General features: G+C 39.7%; 1 protein-coding gene across 1 annotated transcript; it reads left to right on the top strand.

Moving 5' to 3' along the window:
* The first annotated feature begins 11 nt into the window (after positions 1-11).
* Positions 12-19,959, top strand: TRIM23 (tripartite motif containing 23). Its single transcript, XM_048503221.1, has 11 exons — positions 12-159; positions 2,060-2,222; positions 5,697-5,818; positions 6,623-6,901; positions 8,454-8,636; positions 10,741-10,956; positions 12,630-12,764; positions 13,591-13,720; positions 13,806-13,916; positions 14,727-14,851; positions 15,140-19,959. The coding sequence occupies exons 1-11, from the start codon at positions 55-57 to the stop codon at positions 15,317-15,319; spliced, it is 1,749 nt and encodes a 582-aa protein (XP_048359178.1). The 5' UTR covers positions 12-54; the 3' UTR covers positions 15,320-19,959.
* The last annotated feature ends 38 nt before the right edge of the window (positions 19,960-19,997 follow it).

Raw genomic sequence — 19,997 nt, 5'->3', positions numbered from 1 at the left:
CAGTCCCTAAGGGGGCGGGACCTCGGCTGCTGGAGAGGCTCCTCCTCTGTCTTTATGTTGGCCAAGATGGCGGCCTTAAGTGTAAACAAGGTCGGGGCTGGCCCTGGGGGGGATGCTGGCAACAGACAAAGCCGGGGGTCGGCTGGCCCTGTCGTCAAGGTGAGCAAAGTGCGGCCCGCGTGAGTCTGCGTTGTGGAAACACCGTGGCATCGCTGCTCTGGCAGGCGCCAGGGGATGCACTCCAGGGAGGGTGAAGACTGTGTGCAAAGACTGGCGCCACATCCCCCGGCCCGCGTTCTCTTCTGCAGGGCTTTTGCTCAATACACTTTCATCTGTATAAGTGGACTCTTGCAGAAACGCTGATTTGTCCCATCCGCTCCCGTCTGTTGCATGTCCTCTGCTTCTTCCGCGAGCTATCGATGGATAGGCGGAAATTCTTGTGGGAGCATGGAAATGCAATAACAAAGTCCCTCCTCCACCTCATTTCATCTTTCATTTAAAAATGTATATATTTTTATTGTCTTTCAACACTTATTAAACATACAAAAGAAAGAAAAAAGGAAGTAGTAGAAAACAGACATAATTACATCAAAAAAGGAAGATCTACCCCTCATTATATTAAGATCTACCTATCATTATTATATTATCATATTATATTATACATAATATATTACATAATGGATTCCAATAAAACATTTTCTAATTGTTAGACTTTTATAAAATTTAAAAATCTTTATCATGTATATATTTAATTCAGTCGAGAACCACTGAATGGATAACATCATCATACTTCTAAAAAAATGTGCTGATACATTAATTATATCTTACACATTGTTGAATTCCAGACTTTGAAATATTTTGTTTTTACATGGTCAAGTCAGGTTGATATGAAAAATAAAGACTCAATTTTTCCTTAAATTCATCTTTTGGATGTCGATTCACAAGATTACGTAGTCTGGCCCTGATAGTGTATTCTCTGAACTATCTTGTAACTGCTGAAGGTTCAGGAACTTCCCCAGAAAACTGCAGTGCAGCCAGTGGGCGTGATGTGAGGAGTGACAAACCTTAAACTGGCATGATGCTGTTGTGGATTAAAATTCATGAGGAATGATTGGAATTCTTATTCTGAATAGCAATCTAGCATTAGTTTTCTCTTGGAACCTTTTTCTTTATAAAGGTGACAGAGTAGTGAATGTGGATTAGTTTTGAAAGCCTTCATCTGACATAGTAAAGAGTAAAATGTGCATTGTCCAACATACTTTAGATATCAATTAAATATCCCAGGATATATTTTAATACAGTAAATGCTCAGTAATAATACTTAACATTTCAGTTTCCTCGATATGGCAGTCTGTAGCTTAATAGTATACAGTCAGAACTGCTGAACGAATGAGGTTGTCCTGTTACCCTCTCCACTCTAGTGACTTCTCTGTTGACCACTTGTGATGGAAATATTACTTCAAATGCAATGCTGCCTGCCCGTTAAGATGTTCAGAGGACAGATAACTATTAGAGATGAGGCATTTTCACTGGGGGTGCTGTGTCCCTAAAATGTTCTCTACCAAGAAGTTCACCTGGTACCTTTGTTGTCTGTAAAGGTACTAGAGAAAGGCTTTTGTGGTTTGTCCGGGTTGTGATTGTGATTGTGTTGATGTTGTTGTTGCTAGCTAATTAGTCTTTAACCATGATTCATTTCAGTTTACTCCTTTATCTCTTAATTTATTTCCTCATAGTGTTGTGGTGATGCTGCTTTTATCTGCTACTTCATAGTTAGTTTCTTCAGTTTCTTTTAGTTGTAAGTTGCTGTAATTGTTTTGGAAAAGCAATACATAAGAACATAAGAACGAGCCTGCTGGATCAGACCAGAGTCCATCTAGTCCAGCATTCTGCTACTCGCAGTGGCCCACCAGGTGCCTTTGGGAGCTCACATGCAAGATGTGAAAGCAATGGCCTTCTGCTGCTGCTGCTTCTGAGCACCTGGTCTAAAAATAAATAAATAATAAATAATTTTAATAAAGAAACCATTTGAACGCAAACATTTTCTGTTTGTAAATTATAGGTTCTGGAATGTGGTGTGTGTGAAGATGTATTCTCGTTACAAGGAGACAAAGTTCCTCGACTACTTTTGTGTGGCCATACAGTATGTCATGACTGTCTCACTCGACTTCCCCTCCATGGCAGAGCAGTTCGCTGTCCCTTCGATCGGCAGGTTACTGAGCTGGGTAAGAATATTTTAATTTAAAATAGTGAAGCCCACCATAGATATTGAATTTATAGTAAGAGTTTGTCTCTAGACCTGCATGTACTAAAACAAGAATTCAGAGAGTTTATCGTGTTGGTGCTGTCCACATGACATGTGTGATATTAAACACGTGTGATGTTAGACAGCAGATATATGTGGCCAACCCGCCACTGTAAGGAAGCATTAACAGTGCCTTCAAAAATATTCCCTTCAGAGATGAGATTCCAAGAGATGAGAGCATTAGAAGTACCTTGCTGGACTAGTTCAAAGAATCATCAGTTCTCACATTCCCTCTCCCCTAGTGACCAGCCAGATGCTGGGGAACCTCATAAACAGGATATGATGAAGGTGTTTATCACCTTCATCTGGTAATTAAGGTGTACTTTAGTTTATTGGTGTCAGTCTTATTTCAAGAAATGGAAACGTGGAGATACTGACTGTACATGACAATAAAAATTGGTCTTGGCACCACGTGAATATGTGTTAGAAGCCTTTCTGGGGACAGTTCTGAGTGTAATATTGGAACAAGAAAGGCTTGCAGCCTTTGATGTAGGTAACTTGTTATTAGTTCATTTATTCTCTGTCCTCCTCTTGAATTTGCACTTCAAACAGATGAGACAATTTCTCAGGTTACATTTTGTAAATGAAGGCTCATACCAATGTATGAAGGTGATTGTGTATTGCCACAACACAAACGGAACATTTTGAAGGTGAAGTTACTTGTTATGAGTAAAAAGAAACGTGATATAGAATGTTTTGATCTCAGTTTAGTACAGGTCTTTGGATGTCTTAGAAAATGGTTGCTTTATGTATATTTGGTTAGAATAATACCTTCTGGGATGCTATGAAGTAAGTGTAGCTAGGTTTCCTGCCCAAAAGTTGACAACTTTTTAATTCTTGCAGCTTTATATATCTGAATGAAGGAAAACTGCTTGAAAATGTAATTTTAAAGAAAATAGCTTATTAGCTAAAATGGTATTTTAGAACATCCTTCTGAAATTATAATTACAATTGTGATATTGGAATTATATTGATAATTTCTTTGTGAAAGTTAATTTCCATATTCTATAGGTTGTGGTACCGTGTTAAACCTGCTTCCACAGCACTGGCTTTTTAAAAGGGTTCTTCCGATTCTGTGTTTGTGAAGTCAAGTTCATGCGGTTACGGAGCTGGGCAGTGCAGCTTGGACTTTATACTGTAATGTTGCTACAGCAAATTTTTGAACCTTACAGCAAGAACCTTACAGCAAGAAATTGAACCTTAATGAACAGTTTGACTTTTTAAAGAGAAAGGTCAAGTGTCTGCCTGTTCTGTTGTTGTCTGAAAATTCAGGAGCAGGAAAATCCCAAGTTTGTCCTGGCTTTTCTCCAAGTTGTCTCAAACCTGCTTGGCTGTAAAGTTTTGGGTAAGATTGCAGCAAAGCCTAGATGGCTATGATGATGTGAACAGCCACGTGTGAACTTTCCATATCCCCACCCACGTTGCAGCCACTTTCCCTGTTGCAGCCCCTGAGGCATCAATACCCCCCTCCCCCACATACACTCATAATTTTTTTTCAGTCAGCAATTGAATATTTTGGTAAGGTTATAACAATACATTTATCAGGTTCTCTAAATTTCCATTTTTAAAAAGTAAATTCATAGTCCCTTGTCATGGGAGTAATGTGCCTGTCACTTTTGAGAAAGTAAAAAATGTGTTTCGACTTCAATGTCCTCAGTCACTGATGACTCAAAGAGGAATGTTTGTGACTTGTATTCTATCATCAATGGGCTCAGTATTCACTCTGCAGTTGGCCACAAAATGCTGTTTTGTTTCTGATCTGTGCGCTCCGTGGTATTCAAGCTTGATGCCATTTTTGCAGAGAAACTGCCAAACGACATGTGGGTGTTGTACTTCAGAATTTGCAACTGGTTTTATGTCTCAGGCATCTGTGCGATCCTAGTTGTGTGGCCTATGGAAGTCTGTGAAAGGAGTGGAAAAGCTCAGTGTCAGTGGCTAATGCATTTGTTGTGATAAATTCCTATAGCATCTATGAGTACTGACATTCCTTTTACATCACCATGTATTGTTTTGGCTCATTAAAAAATTGTGTATGTTAAGAACTGGAAGCCTGCAGAGATGGAAGACTTTTTTTTGCTATTTGCAACAATCTATTACTGAGTAGGTAGAATCAAATGTATTTAAGGAACAGTATGATCCATCCAAAGCTCAGAGTTCTTATACCCCATTGATTTCATCATTCTGCCTCACTGAAACCTATGCTACTTAAAAGTACTTAACTTGGTTGGATTTTACCAAACTTATATATATGCTTGTACTATGTTCAGTTGCTGATACTTACTGATAACGTCTCATACTGTGCCACTTAGATCTCGTAGCATCAGACTTATACTTAAACCTTTAGGACATCCCATCCAGGGCAAGCTGAATGCTTCTCCTCACATCTGAGCTGCATTCCCAACAGCATCTTCATCTGGTATTGTTGAAGGCTTTCATGGCTGGAATCACCGGGGTGCTGTGTGGTTTCCGGGCTGTATGGCCGTGTTCTAGTAGCATTTTCTCCTGACATTTCGCCTGCATCTGTGGCTGGCATCTTCAGGAGAAAATGCTACTAGAACATGGCCATACAGCCCAGAAACCACACAACACCCCATCTTCATCTTGCTTCATTTTATTAGCCTCATCAGGAGTTCCTCCCCTGCCCCAGAACAAGATTTAAACACTGCTGTACAGTGAGGACATTTATTTCATCTCATGTTTACTGGACAACCATTCCAGCAGCTTCATGTTTATTGGAGGGCATCACAGAGTTCTGCTGAAAGAACCCCTAGAACAACTGACGTTTGGCAGTGCAAACGTCAAAGTCTGTTTCTGGGTAGGAATGGAAGCACCGGAGCATGATATTCCCAATTTCCATCCCACACAGTGGGTCCAGAAAGATGTTAACCTGGGTTTTACTCTATCCCACTTGGCCGTGCCAAACCTGAAAGGAATGCAAAGACTCAGTGGCTTAATTTCAGTAAATTAAATGGGTTATTTGTGCATGAGGAATAAAACACCACTACATAAAACCAAAATACATAATTAAGAGGGGAAAAAGGAGACAAAAGGAATGGAGAGAAAGGACATTTCAGAATTTACATATGACTTAAAAGTAGTACAATAATAGAGAGTAAATGTTTCCAATCATTTGCTGATTGTAAAGATTTAATTTTTGAGCTTTAATAGCAATTGGCCATGGAAAAAGCAGGGGGGAGGGGCACTGCTGTTGAAAAACCTTTCCAGATCTCCTTTGGCATGTGGATTCTTTGCATTACAGCCTATATATAGTAGTAAAAAAGAATTTATCCTGACATGTTAGCTACAGTGAAAGAACCAATTGTGTCTATAATATTTGTGTGAATTGTCCTTTGTTTCACTAACATTACTTCTACTGTTTCTTATATGAAAACAGGAGATTCTGGTATCTGGGGATTGAAAAAGAATTTTGCTTTGCTGGAACTTCTAGAGCGACTCCAAAATGGGCTTGGTGGCCAGTGTGGAGCAACTGAAGAAGCTATTGGCCTCTCTGGGGAGGTAGTAATGAAAAACTTGTTTTTTGTGGGGGCTATATGTCACATTTAGTATCTGCAAGTTGAATTAGAATTCTTTCTCTTTCAATGTTAAGATGGTTCTCTTCAATTATCTGGAGTAAATGGTGGATTTCTTTCTTGTGTTTCACATTCATAGCCGGCTGCAAGGTGTGCTTGTTACTCCATCAAGAACAGCCTGTACCTTCAGAAATGTAGGCTTGGATCTGCCCAATATTGTCCAATTCTTCTTATCGTAGTTTCCAAATTACAAGGCATTTATAGATGCAGACCCAGTGATCCCCAGCCTTTTTTGTGGTCCAGCTTCTGCTTTTAACAGAAGAAAAGCTGGTTCGATCTAAGCAGTATTATAGATATTCCTGTAGTGTGAGACTACAGAGTCCAAGAGGGTCAAAGGCTTGATAGAACACTTCCTTATTTAAAAAAAGAAATAGCTGCACATAAGGAAATTAATGTGTACGACAAAGAAATTATTAGGTTTGCATATTTCTCCCTGGCATATTAGCTTTTCATAGCCAGTGAGTTTTTGACATAAGTATTCAAACAGAAGTTCTGCCACCTGCAGTCTGAAATTGTAAGTTCTCAACCATGATATTTCTGATATGTAGTTCGGCTTGGTGTCTTATATTAAGCAAGGTTTGGGTTAGTGTTTGGGTTAGTGTTGGCGTTCTGATGGCAATTAGTTGATATGTGTTACACTAATCTTTATAAAACCTCTGGTTTTGAGCAAGCTCAATATTCCACTTTTATATAATGATCTGGTGCTTAATGTGCTCTGCCTTCTTTGTAGTGCATCATTCGCTGTGATGAAGATGAGAGTCATCTTGCCTCAGTCTACTGCACTGTCTGTGCTACTCACCTGTGTTCAGAGTGCTCACAGATTACGCATTCTACCAAGACGCTAGCAAAACACAGACGTGTGCCCCTTGCTGATAAACCCCATGAGAAGACCATGTGTTCTCAGCACCAGGTGCATGCCATTGAGTTTGTGTGCTTGGAAGAAGGCTGTCAAGCCAGCCCCCTTATGTGTTGTGTCTGCAAAGAATATGGAAAGCATCAGGGACACAAAGTACGTAATCTTCATTTCCCCCTCTGTTTACAACAATGATAAAAATGCGTAGAAGGGAATGGGAAAGTATGTGTTTGCTCGTTTGTTATTATATAAAAGGCCAGCCACGGTAACAACTACGTAGTGCCAGCCACTTGCCACGCATGACTCACTTCCAGCCAATCGCCACTCACACACAGCTTGAGGGTGGAGCTTACATAGAACAGGTGAAAAAAAAACAGCACAAACAAAACAGCAGAACGTGGTGGTTATTCACTCTGTCTTGCGCCTGCCCTTCTCCATTGCTGAATATTTAGTCACCGTACCATCTGCAGCTGTCTGAGGAGGAGGAGGCGCAGGTGGTGGCTATTCCCCGTGGGCAGGGTACGACTGCTGGTGGCTGCAGCTGCACTGTTAACTGTTGCATGGTGATACAGGTGTTTGGGAAGAGGACTAGGCATCCAGGAACAGGAGGAGAAGGAGGAGGGAGCTGATGATGCAGAGGAAAAGATAGAGAAAAGGCAGGAGACTGGCCCCCTTTGGTGGGTGCCATTAACTCACCAGTAGTTTTCTAGAGCCCGTTGTATTTGTTTTATTAAGATAAAAATAAAAAATCTCTGGAGCTTACTCCCAAGTGTCCGGCTCCAACGCCATCTTCTAATGTTTTTAGGGTTGTGTTAAATTTACTGTATAAAGTTCAGGTGCCCTGGAGAGGTGGCACAATTTTTTTCAAAAATGATAAGTACATCATCAAGAGCAGTGGTTCTCAACCTGGGGGTCGGGACCCCTTTGGGGGTTGAATGACCCTTTCACAGGGGTCGCCGACGACTCTCTGCATCAGTGTTCTCCATCTGTAAAATGGATAAATGTTAGGTTTGGGGGTCACATGAGAAACTGTATTAAAGGGTTGCGGCATTAGGAAGGTTGAGAACCACTGATCAAGAGGGTGATTCCTGGTCATACTGCTTTTTCCCTGCTTTGCTCTCTCTGCTATTCCTGAGGGTCCACTGACTGCCAGGCACAAAATGTTAAGGGACTCAGTGGCCTGCAGGGGTTGGGGATGGGGGCCTTTTCCTAGAGGTCCACTCTACATTTTGTTATCCGCTTTTTATTGTGATGTAAACCGCCCTGAGCCCTTTGGGGGAGGGCGGTATAAAAGTGGAACTAATTAATAAATAAATAAATAAATAAATAAATAAATAAATAAATAAATAAATAAATAAATAAATAAATAAATAAATAAATAAATAAATAAATAAAGTGACCAAGCCATGGTTATTAGCGTGTTTCATTTTGTGTATAATATCATCTAGTTTGTATGTTTCCCCTTACCTGATTTTCTGAAAAGGCCTGAAAGAGAAAAATGCTTCCCATGCTTCTGTGACATTTGTTTCAGTCACTTTTCACAATTAGTCATCCATCATGATGAGATTTTTTCTAAATGCCTGGTCTTGTATTCTTTTTTCCCTACAGTAGTATATGGGAGAAGAGACTAGTAGGGGGCCTGGGAAGAGGTATGGATGGGAAGAATGTTAAAGGATGTTCACCCTTACTTTTGATGTATTCTTCTTAGCACAGTGTCCTGGAACCAGAAGCAAACCAGATCCGTGCTTCAATTTTAGACATGGCACATTGCATAAGGACTTTCACAGAAGAGATCTCAGATTATTCTCGGAAACTAGTTGGAATAGTTCAACAAATAGAAGGAGGAGAACAGATAATTGAAGATGGTGTTGGGATGGCCCATACAGAACATGTAAGGCATCTTGTACTTTTCCTGCATTTCATTTTGGTTCTGAATGGAAATATATTTCTCTTTGTCTGCCTTCATAGTAGTATTATACAGCATCCAGTACTGAAATAAGTCCCAAAAGCTGCTTCAGAAGTCACCATGAAAACAGTGGGGTACAGCCAAGGGCAGCTTCATTAACTCATGGATGGTGATGAGCATCATGTGCAATTGTTGCATAGAAGAAAGCAGAAAACAAAAAGCACTGAGGAAAAGGAAAGACAATGGCTCATGTCTGTGCACCCATCCATGGAAGTCACACAAGGTGTTTTCTGTATTCCTCTCCTTTCCTGCAGTTCCTTACAGTCCCCAGAAAGTTATTCCTGGGATTGCAGCATCAGTGCAGAGCATTAGCCTCATGGATCAGGGAGGACAAGGGAAGGAAATCACCCCCTCCTTCAAAGGAGCTGTGCTTGCAGAAGAAGAGTGATTTCATGCCTTTGACCCATGTCATTCCTGTCACACAATTCACACAGCTATGTTTGTGCATCGGCTCCAAGAATGATCTTTTTAGGAGCTGTAAAAAGCTTAGGGGATGGTGAGCAACATAGGAAATTGTTCTCTTTGCACACTGGACCCCTTTATTTTTCTGAAATTGAAGATAATGAAAAATATGACTGAGATGTCGTTAGCCAGGCCTTGATAAATCTCAGGTACCAGGTTGCCATGGCACCCAGAAATGTTGTTTTGTGGCACTTGCTATTTTCATCAATGGTTTTATTGTAGTGTCTCTTGGCTATTTTCATCAATGGTTTTATTGTTGCGTCTCTTGGTAACTCTTAGAAATATAAAGCTCATTATGCATCAGAATACGCTTTGCTGTATGACATTAATGTACCTGAAGTTCTTCTCACTGCTTGATGTATGTTGATACCTTTCAGTGTTCTGGATTAATTCATTTCTTAACTTGTCACTTTCTTTACTGCCTCCAATATTCAGTGAAATAGAGCTTTTAAAAGCAGCAATGGAATTATGAGAATTTGGGTTGCGATTAGGTTAGGGTTGTTGTTATTGTTGTTGTTATTTATTATTAGATTTACTAAACCGCCCATCCCCTAAGGGCTCTGAGCGGTGTACAACAAAACAGTTCATAAGTACAATACATAATAAATAAATCATGAGTCTTCCACCTCAAATTTTGGGGTGGCTCCTCAAGACAAAAAATAATTGTCAAGTCTGGCTTAGCTACTTTAATTGTACTTCTTGGAACAACAGAGCCTTCCCCCACCCATATCGCCAGCTGCTTATGGAAGTTGCTTCAGTGGCTGCACATGCAGAATGGGAATAGCTGTTTAGAAATAGAACATATTGGCATCCCAGCCTGTGTACATAAAATTTAAGTAATTGCTCTTAGGGATGTGTCACTTTCAGTTGCCTCTTTATGCTGCAGAATTTTTAGCTGCTATCTCTAGGAGACCACTTCGTAGTTATGTAGAGACAGCAGCTTCTCTTGTGGATGAAATAGTCAACTTTCATGTTTTCCTTGTTTGTATTAGGGTAATTTGAATGAATTAAAATATCAGAACATGCTTGGTGGATATTTTATACTTCATCTAGTGTTTCCATTTGTCCTGAATCCTTCATTCTGGAACAGCATAGTGTTGCTCTGCATATATTTTCCAAGCATTTAAGACCATTATTCCTGGGTTTCCTTGTGTAATCTCTTTTTTGTTTGTTTTGTTTTAAAATAAATGTAACAGCTTATTCCACAGCCTTTTTCTAGTGAAGACGACAGAAAAGGAACTGAATGGGATTAAAGTGTTAAAGTGGAAATAAATCTCTTCTGCTTAGCATTTTGTAATTTGAGACTGAAAAGATGGTAACTAGTGCAACAAGCGTTTCATAATTCCCAGCCATTGTATTCTCAACTTTTCCCAGAATAATGCAAGCTAGAAGCAATCTAAAGAAATAATGTGGTTATTTCTTTAGGTAAAGCCTACTGCAAATGTCTTCCATAGCCAAATACAATATTGAGACAGAAGCAGGATAGTGTATGATAGAAGATAAAACTCCCACTGTAACGGATACTTCAATTGTTTGTCTCCTGGATTTCATACCTCTGATTGCCCAGGTCCCAGGCACTGCAGAGAATGCCCGTTCATGTGTCCGAGCCTATTTTTCTGACCTTCATGAAACCCTCTGTCGTCAAGAAGAAATGGCTCTCAGTGTGGTTGATGCTCATGTGCGAGAAAAATTGATCTGGCTCAGACAACAGCAAGAAGACATGACTATTTTGTTGTCACAGGTTTCAACTGCTTGCCTTCACTGTGAAAAGACATTGCAGCAGGTAGGGGAGCTGCCATAATGTGGCTGAGATCCGTGGTTAGATATATTAATGGTAGCAATATTAGAGTGTTTCATTTCTGTGAATTTTTTCTTGTGTTGTGTACATATATCTTACCAGTATCTAGTCAAAAATTCTAGTTTACAAATAGTGGTTTTAAGCCTGACTAACAGGTTGTTGCGAGTCTTTTGAAATAGGATCAGGAGAAGGGATTAACAGAGACGAAAGGATAATGGTATCCTTGAAAAATAGGTTCAAAGTAAAAGTAGAAAGGAGCTAATGGGTTCTTGTCTCTGTTTTTATTGAAGAATACAGAACAACAGTTCTGAGGAAGAACATGCAAGAAGCTCTCCTAGGTTACTACCAGATCTCAAACTGCAACCTGCAAATCAGCATTTTGGAGTCTGTTATATGCAGTGATCCACAGATTGTGATGGGCCTAGTGAAGAACTATGATTTTCTTCTGGCCCTTTATAAATATGACCCCATCACAATGTTACCTGTTAACAACAGGGTAACTCCCAGACTAATCAGTCCTCATATATATGGACTGTTTTGTTTTATTTTGTACTCTTTTATTTTGTATGTACAACATGAGCTTGAGCATTGTTATATACACTTACAAGCAGCCCTTCTGAGCCTAACTCACCCCACAAGATTGCTGTAAGGATAAAACCGAGGAGATATTAGGATGTTTATTATGTGATCTCCTTAAGAGAGAGTGTAATGCCTAAGTGGTTTAGCTAAAAACACCAAAAATAGAAAATAAAAAGACAGTATTCAGTGTGTACCAATTAATGATTAAAAACAAAGGGGCTGAAAAATAGGTTTCATTAAAATAACTGCAGACTTGAGTCTTGCTGAGATAAAAATCCATATCATGCAAAGTTGATGAAACATTAACTACGCAATAAAATACAAAACACCACACGTGCTTTGGCCACTTAGGTTTTCTTCAAGGAGTCCCTAATATATGCACTTAAAACCTACACCCCGATAGTCTCAATTATATTTTAAGAAACCTGACCAGATGGTTGTTCCTGAAATCATCGAAAAGAAAAAGAGAGTTCAGATAGGATTGAACAAGATAGGATTAAACAACAAAAAGTTGGTGATTGTATCATCTTTTCCTTTCCCTGTAAGCAGGGTTTGTAGCTATATTTGGCCCTTTCCGCACAGACCATCTTAACACAGGTTTACAGTGGGATATAACCCGTTGTGGGCAGGAACTTCACACAGTTCTCGCCCCTGCAATGCGTTTGCCCTGGTTTATCCACCTCAATCCGGCGTAAATGAGAATCGCGCTATCAGCAATTCTTTTCAGAAAGGCCAGGTGGGAGGCGGCACTGAGCAAATGGCCCTGCATGGGAGGCACATTTTTCTACCACGCCTTTTTTTTGTCCTCCCCGCCTCTCTCCTAATGGCCATGCAGAAGAGCATAGACGTCCAGGACGTTTCTGTGGCCAGCTGTGTTGCTATGCGTTGGCTCCGGGGCCGCCCGCCCAGAACCATGTGAAGGGCCTGGGGCTGCACTGGGCTAATGTACCCTGGCTGCACCCTGGTTTAATTGGCCCGTGCGGAAAGGGCCTTTGTGTCACTTCAAATGGTTTCTGGTTCTGCTCAGTGGCCGTGCTTTTTCATTGCGTTAAATCTAACTTCCTTGTATTATATTTAAGGATGACTGCAGAGTTGTGTTGGCCAAGCAAGAAATCACAAGACTTCTAGAAACACTGCAGAAGCAGCAACAGCAATTTACAGAGCTTGCAGACCACATACAACTAGATGCGGGCATTCCAGTAACCTTCACAAAGGTACAGACTCTTAATTCTTAGGTTGCTTAAACTGTGGCCGTGAGTATGTGTCAGTGTGACTTCTGTGCTCTTTCCTCTTCTTTCTCTCCCCAACCCCCTGCCCGCCCCATTGCCCCAGCAGTAAATAATAGTGCATCTGCCTTTTAAATCTGTGGAGTTTCGAAAGTAGTTTGAAACATGTTTCAGTGAAGGGAAGCATTCATTCCTATGAATAATATTTAGCTGAAAGTACAATTGAATGCTCTTAGGGGTTGCCAGCTTCGAGCTGGGAAATACCTGGGGATTTTGGGAGTAGAGCCTGAGGAGGGGAGGGTTCGGGGGAGGGGAGGGACTGCAGTGGGATCCAATTTCTGAAGCAACCATTTTCTCCAGGTAAATTGGTCTCTGTTGCTGAGAGATCATTTGTATTCCCATAGATCTAAATGTAGAGCTCTAAATGCTTTTTATGACTTTTAAATCTTGTTCACTTAACAGTTGCTTGTCTCATTTTAATAAACTAATATCAAGATTTGAAGTGTGTTTGAATCTTCACCCTTCTGCACTCAAGTGTCAGTTATGTCATTCTGGGTTTGCTCTTTCATTTAACTCATGGATTCCAGCTGCATTCTTTAACATGACATGGCTGTATCCTAAATAAGATACAGTGGCTGAGAACCAAAGAGCACTGTGTGCCTTCCTACCTCCATTCATGGACCAGGAAATGCCCTTTTGCTTTCCCCTCCTTTTTCTCTCTCTTTATTGACTTCATGGAAGGCTTCTCTATCAGATCACTTGGTATTTGGAAGCAGCTTTGCATCTTCAAGCACTCTATTTCTCTTGTTTTCAGGACAACAGGGTACACATTGGGCCAAAAATGGAGATCCGGGTTGTGACTCTGGGATTAGATGGAGCTGGCAAAACAACTATTTTATTTAAATTAAAGCAGGATGAGTTCATGCAACCTATTCCAACAATAGGTAAAGTAACAGTGACTTGGAAATAACATTTTATGTTGGAATGATTTGTTAGAAATGTGACTTAAAAACTTTGGTTTCCTCTTAGGTTTTAATGTTGAGACTGTAGAATATAAAAATCTGAAGTTCACTATTTGGGATGTAGGAGGTAAACACAAGCTGAGACCTTTATGGAAACATTATTACCTCAACACGCAAGGTAAGAATAAGCATATATTTTACAACTGATGTTGAACATCTGACAGTTGAAGGGTAAGATAGTGGAAGATTGTAAGCTTCTTTCTAGTCCTGTAGTCATGAACTTAACAACTAGAAAGTAGGTTCAATTGGAGTCAATGTGTGTATTAATTCAAAGGAGACATGTATATGATTTAGTGGCCAAATAATATTTTGTGTGATAGATCATGGTATCTATGAAGATTGATTTGCATGATTGTGCATTGAGCTTTATAATACCAGTAGGTTAGGTATAGAACCGCTTCAAATGACATTTGAAACTCTAGATGGTTAACTGTCTCAAACAATTTGAGCATTTTTACTTTCATGATTCAGTCGTGTAATGCTGTGCGATGCCACTTCAGCAAGTTACATTATGCAATATGGAAGAAACGAATTTCATTATTAATAGTAAAAAGCACATTCTGAAGCAGTGGTTCTCAACCTGGGGGTTGGTACCCCTTTGGGGGTTGAACAACCCTTTCACAGGGGTCGCCTAAGACTTTCTTCATCAGTATTCTCCATCTGTAAAATGGATAAATGTTAGGGTTGCGGGTCACCCCAACATGAGGAACTGTATTAAAGGGTTGCGGCATTAGGAAGGTTGAGAACCACTGTTCTGAAGGATATTTTCCAAACCTAGTTAAAATGTAATATATGAACTCTTTCATCACACTCGTAACTCCCTTCCCCCAGGTAACACAGCTCCTTGTGGATATGATAATCTGAAAATGGAATGAAAAATACTCACATGCAAAAATATAACCAGATACTGGTTCTCTTTTTTTTTTAGCGGTGGTGTTTGTTATTGATAGCAGCCACCGAGATCGGGTCAGTGAGGCGCACAGTGAACTTGCCAAGCTGTTAACCGAGAAGGAGTTGCGAGATGCTTTGCTACTGATCTTTGCTAATAAGCAGGTACTGTGCTTCATTTCTCTCCTGCCGTTCTGCTTTGTGACAAATTCACAGGAATGCAAAACAAAATTTAAAACTTGTCGTAGTTAAACTAATCTGTATTTAGATAACCTTGGTGAAATTAGTTGCTGCCGTAGATAAAAATAGGCATGTACATCCTTGGACAAATAATCAGTTTTGCTGTGGAACATCTGTGGAATTTTTTTTAACATGTTTCATTCTTAAACAGGAAGACTTTGGCGGTAAAACTGCAGTCTTTGAATTTAATGCGTCTGTGGCTGTTCTTTGCAGGATGTGGCAGGGGCACTTTCAGTAGAGGAGATCACAGAATTGCTGAGTCTTCACAAACTCTGCTGTGGCCGAAACTGGTACATTCAAGGTTGTGACGCCCAAAGTGGCATGGGACTGTATGAAGGACTGGACTGGCTGTCGCGACACCTGGTGGCTGCAGGTGTACTGGATGTGGCTTAAGTTCTTGTTGAAGCATAATGCTTGAACATTTGGTTAACTTATTTGTGTGACTTGAGGTGGTGAAACATGAATTTTGCATCTAAAACTGTTTTTCCTAAAGAAGACGACTAACAGTTCTGCCGGAATGCTTTATCGATGTAGTTCAGTGATTGTGCAATTCCTTTAGGTTTGAAATTATGGTAAATTAATACAGTGGCTTTGACAGAGTTGCAAGACAGGTGCCTTGATTTTTAACTACATTTCTTTTCATCTCCTTCCAGTCTGTTATCCCATAGTTACTTTCAGGATTTGGCGTTTGACATCTTTGCTTTCATGGTTTGCCTCACTGAAATCAGTTTTGTTTCCCAAATCTGAAAATAGGCAGAGACACATGCAAGTGTTAGTTGGCATTGTCTCTGTTAAAAACTTGCAGTGATAAAATGTAGCAGGAACATTACAGTGCTTAAAAGAAAAACAGCCAGATTCAAGCCTTATCTTTCAGATCCTGCTATGGCTTCTAATTCTGGATTGTAATTTTTGTTGCTTCTTTGCGATTAATTCTGTGTATGTGCCAACTATACACAGACACACGCGCACACCTTCACCCCTTCCTTTAGTATTAGAAATACATCTATGTGCAGTAAACACGAAACACTTTTACCACTCTATGCTTCCTGTTATGGTTTGGAACAACTGTTGGATGTATATTCTTCTTTTGCAGCATAGAAACTATAGAATATCTATAAATTCTACTATGAAACCATTGGCAATGAAGTAGGAACAAGGACACTTTCACATTCAACACAGTAAAGCCACAGGGACAGATGTTGAGAACAATGAAATGTTTCAGAATTCTGAAATGTTTTACTCCTTTGGCAGCTGACAGCAAAATAGTCTCCATATGGTATATAATGTAACTCATTCAGCATCTGCTGCTGCACTTGAATGATGGGTAATATGATGTTGGGAGATTGGCTTTGACTGAGGATCTATGGTACATAGGTCAGTTACTTTCTGTACTTATATTGGGGTGAACACAACCAGTTTTCCATTCAGTCTTTCCCATCTTTTCTTCTCGCTACAGCCCCGGTCTCACATGGTTTTTATCCATTATCATGATTTGCAGCAAAACCTTTTAGAGTGTTTAAACAAATGTTATAGCTAGTTTTTTTTTCCAGTTGTGCAGTCTGGTCATGAAAAGCAGAACAAGTTCAGGTTCAACAACCTGAATGTTGCTTTTGGTGCAATGAATGGATGATCCTGAGGCAACTTGGGCAGCGGGGGAAGAACTCTGTCGTTGTGGTAGAGATGAAAACAGCAATAACAACCTGGTTTGCAAGCTTCAAAAATTAGCAGTTAGGAATGTGACAGCAAGAGACCCTTTAATAGATGAAATAAGGATTACTCTACAAAAAACAGCAATATTGTGAGAGGAAGCGAGTGTCATTTTGTAATTGAAATGGTAGAAGTGGCAAAGCACTTTAAGATATGTGTAGTAAAGATGGTTCCTAAGCCCACATGACTCCAAGGTCTACCTCAGGCTGCCCTGAAGAACTTCATACACTTCTTTAAAGATGTTGGGGAACCCCAGGCCTAATCTAATATTGGGGTTTTCACCCATTCTTCCCAATACTTTTGTCTACTACAGTAATAGTTCTGTTGATAGTGGTTAAGAACAGTGGGATAGTGGGATAGTGGTTAAGAACAATTGGATCTCATCTTCAGAACTGGGTTTGAGTCCTCACTCTTCCACGTGAAGGCTCCTGGGTGACCTTGGGCCAGTTACAGTTCTCCCAGAACTCTCTCAGTTCACAAAGAGGCAGGCAGTGGCAAACCACCTCTGAACATCTCAGTCATTAGTCAGCTGAAACCCTTACAATGTTGTCATTAGACATCACACACACTTACTTCTCTAGATTCCCTTTTCTGATTCCCTGAATATTCTCTTTCCCTCCTATGAGCCTCTTCAAATAAAGTGCCCTCTAATTCCCTGCCCCCATGCTCTTTCAGCTCCCATGTTGGAAGTTCTGGGAACAAAAACCATTGTCTTGCAGAAGTGTCATCTGTATGAAATGCTGAAAATCTTCCTGTGGGCTGCCACTAATGTAATTGTGTAGATGACAATGATGTAATTGTGTAGATGACAATAAACAACCCAAGATTCCAGCTGCCGGAGCTTGTTAGGAAGCACCAAAAATAGTTTCATGTCAAAAGTCGCCTATTTTTGACACTTGTATTTCTTGTGAGTTTGCAAAAGGAAAGTATACTAAATGTGTAGTTTGGTAGGTAAATTATGTTCTGTGAACATCTCCATGTAAGAAAAGCAGCATATTTCCTCCTCACAGTGAGTTTACTTATATCCGTTAATTTGTAGTGAGCAGTCCCAAATTCTATGTGGCTGTGGTTCTATTTCCTTTTTATTTGTCATGTTTTCCTGTTGACAGATAGGTTGTTAATGGTGGGAAAACTAAGGAACAATATTCATTGAACTTGCTTAATTGTTCCCCATGATCAGGCATTTGAGCATCTTTTTTGCATTTTTCCAGTCATTTGCAATATTTAACGTACTTAATAATGACACGAAGACTCTGCTAGTAGTTTGATACAGATTTGATTTGAATGTGTTGCTTTGAGGAAAGAAGGCATGCTCCTTTGATAGGACACCAAATACATGAATTATACAGGCACTACATGAATTTTCTTGCAAACCTGCTGATGTAGGGATTTTGTAGAAGTGTTTGCTATTTTGCTCTCCATATTTTATGTCTTAAGGAAATAATTGTGATATTCAGAACAGTAGAGTCTCTTGTAATTCCACCTTGGAAGTCTCAGTAGAGCTGCTGTAGATATACTGGGGAGGAGTCGTTAGTAATAGTCATTTCTCAGACTATGTTGGCTGCTTGAAGCTACATTCTAATTCCACTGGTGTATACCATCTTCCCCAAAAGCCCTGAACCCATTCCTCCCCACCCATGTATGAACAAGAAGCAGTTATGTAATCTTTGGATGTGGCAGTGTGTAAACTTTGCACAGAGCATGTCACCAGAGACGTTCCAATACATTCATTAGACTCAATTAGTCTCCTCAGGAGCAACGTTATAAGTGTTTGATGTGGATGAACATACTTGCTTTTGTCACCAGCATTACTCACTGTGATTTAGGGAGTATTCTGTTCTGGCGGATGTAGAAAACTTTTATTTTCCTTTCCGAAAGAACTGGGGTAAAAGTCTTCTAAACGCGCAAGATTTTAAGTGTAGAAAACTGAAGTCTCAGAGTGACTTCTGGCATGAATAATTAATGAGGCTAAACTGAGGCTATTGTACTTTGGTCACATTCCGAGAAAAACTGTAATGCTAGGAAAAGTTGAAGGCGGCAGGAGAAGAGGACGGCCCAACATGAGATTAATGGACACTATAGAGGAAGCCGCGGCCCTCAGTTTTGCAAGACCTGGACAAGGGCTGTTAACGAGCAGACATTTTGGAGGACATTGATTCATAAGGTCGCCCTGAGTCACAAGCGACTTGACGGCACTTAACACACCCAATAATTACAGTATCACTTACACAACATTACAAACTTTTCTTACTGGGTTTTTTTTTAGGATGATGTCTCTGCATTCAGTACCTGTCTCACTAGTATCTAAATCCTGTTTAGTTACAGTGAGTAGTTTGCTGTTCGAACTGAGAATCTGTGAATCCCATAATATCCCACTCAAAATGCATTGCAAGGTTAAACAGTGCTCTAGGTGAGAGGCACAGTTGTGCGTTTGAAATTGTTTGGATGGATGCTTCTTTTTAAATGAAAGACTTTCATTTCCACACCTTATTTAGAACTCTTGTTAAAATGCATGATATCACTTGATGTGCAGCAGTTGGGAAGGCTTAATGTGAATTTTCAGCTTGCGAGTGGCTTTAATTGCTGTAGTTTTGCTGTTTTTGGCACTCTGCTTATTGTAAAACACTCACAACGTTGATGTAGGATATTGAGGAGAAAATGCTTGTTTTGGAATACTTAGTTGTCTTTGGTTCCCAACATGTCAAGTTCAGCTACAAAAGGTAGTGTGCTTGCATAAAAGTATTATGTAACTTAAATAAATTGAAGTGACTGTGAAAATAGGTGTTGCAGCTGTCTGAGTTTAAATATTACCCAAAAACACTTAGGAGCTTATTTGTATTGTATATAACTAATTGTAAATTTAAAGCTTGTTTAATATTTTGTTGAATTCTAATGCTGTTTAGTGTATTGATATGGGCCAGTTTTAAAGTGTTTTTAATTCTGGTAATTTTTTAAAAGATAGGATAGGAAGCATCAAAAGCAAACTTTTGGACTAAAAATCAGTTCCTAAAATCATTGGATTATTATAGAGTTACCGTAAGTTTTAACTGTGAAACTAAAATGTAACAAAGGTAAACTTCTTGCTTTGAAAGTAATGTAATATATAAAGCGTCGTCTCTTGATATTTTAGCTTTTAACTGTATGTAACAAATTAACTTTCTAATTCTGAATTTGGGATGACCAGAGGTAAAAGGAGATTTTTGCACCATGTCCAAACTTAAGAACTATACCAAATAGCAAGATTGCTAAATAGGAACTGCTTTTCAGAATTGTACTGGTGCAATTTCAGAATAGCCTTGGAATAAATAAAAATTATTTAACCAAAAGACTGAGAAGGTGTCTCTGTTGACGATCTTTTTTCATT

The sequence above is a fragment of the Sphaerodactylus townsendi genome, linkage group LG07, assembly GCF_021028975.2.
Source record: "Sphaerodactylus townsendi isolate TG3544 linkage group LG07, MPM_Stown_v2.3, whole genome shotgun sequence".
NCBI classification, from domain to species: Eukaryota; Metazoa; Chordata; class Lepidosauria; order Squamata; family Sphaerodactylidae; genus Sphaerodactylus; species Sphaerodactylus townsendi.
This window is presented reverse-complemented; position numbering and strand designations above follow the sequence as displayed.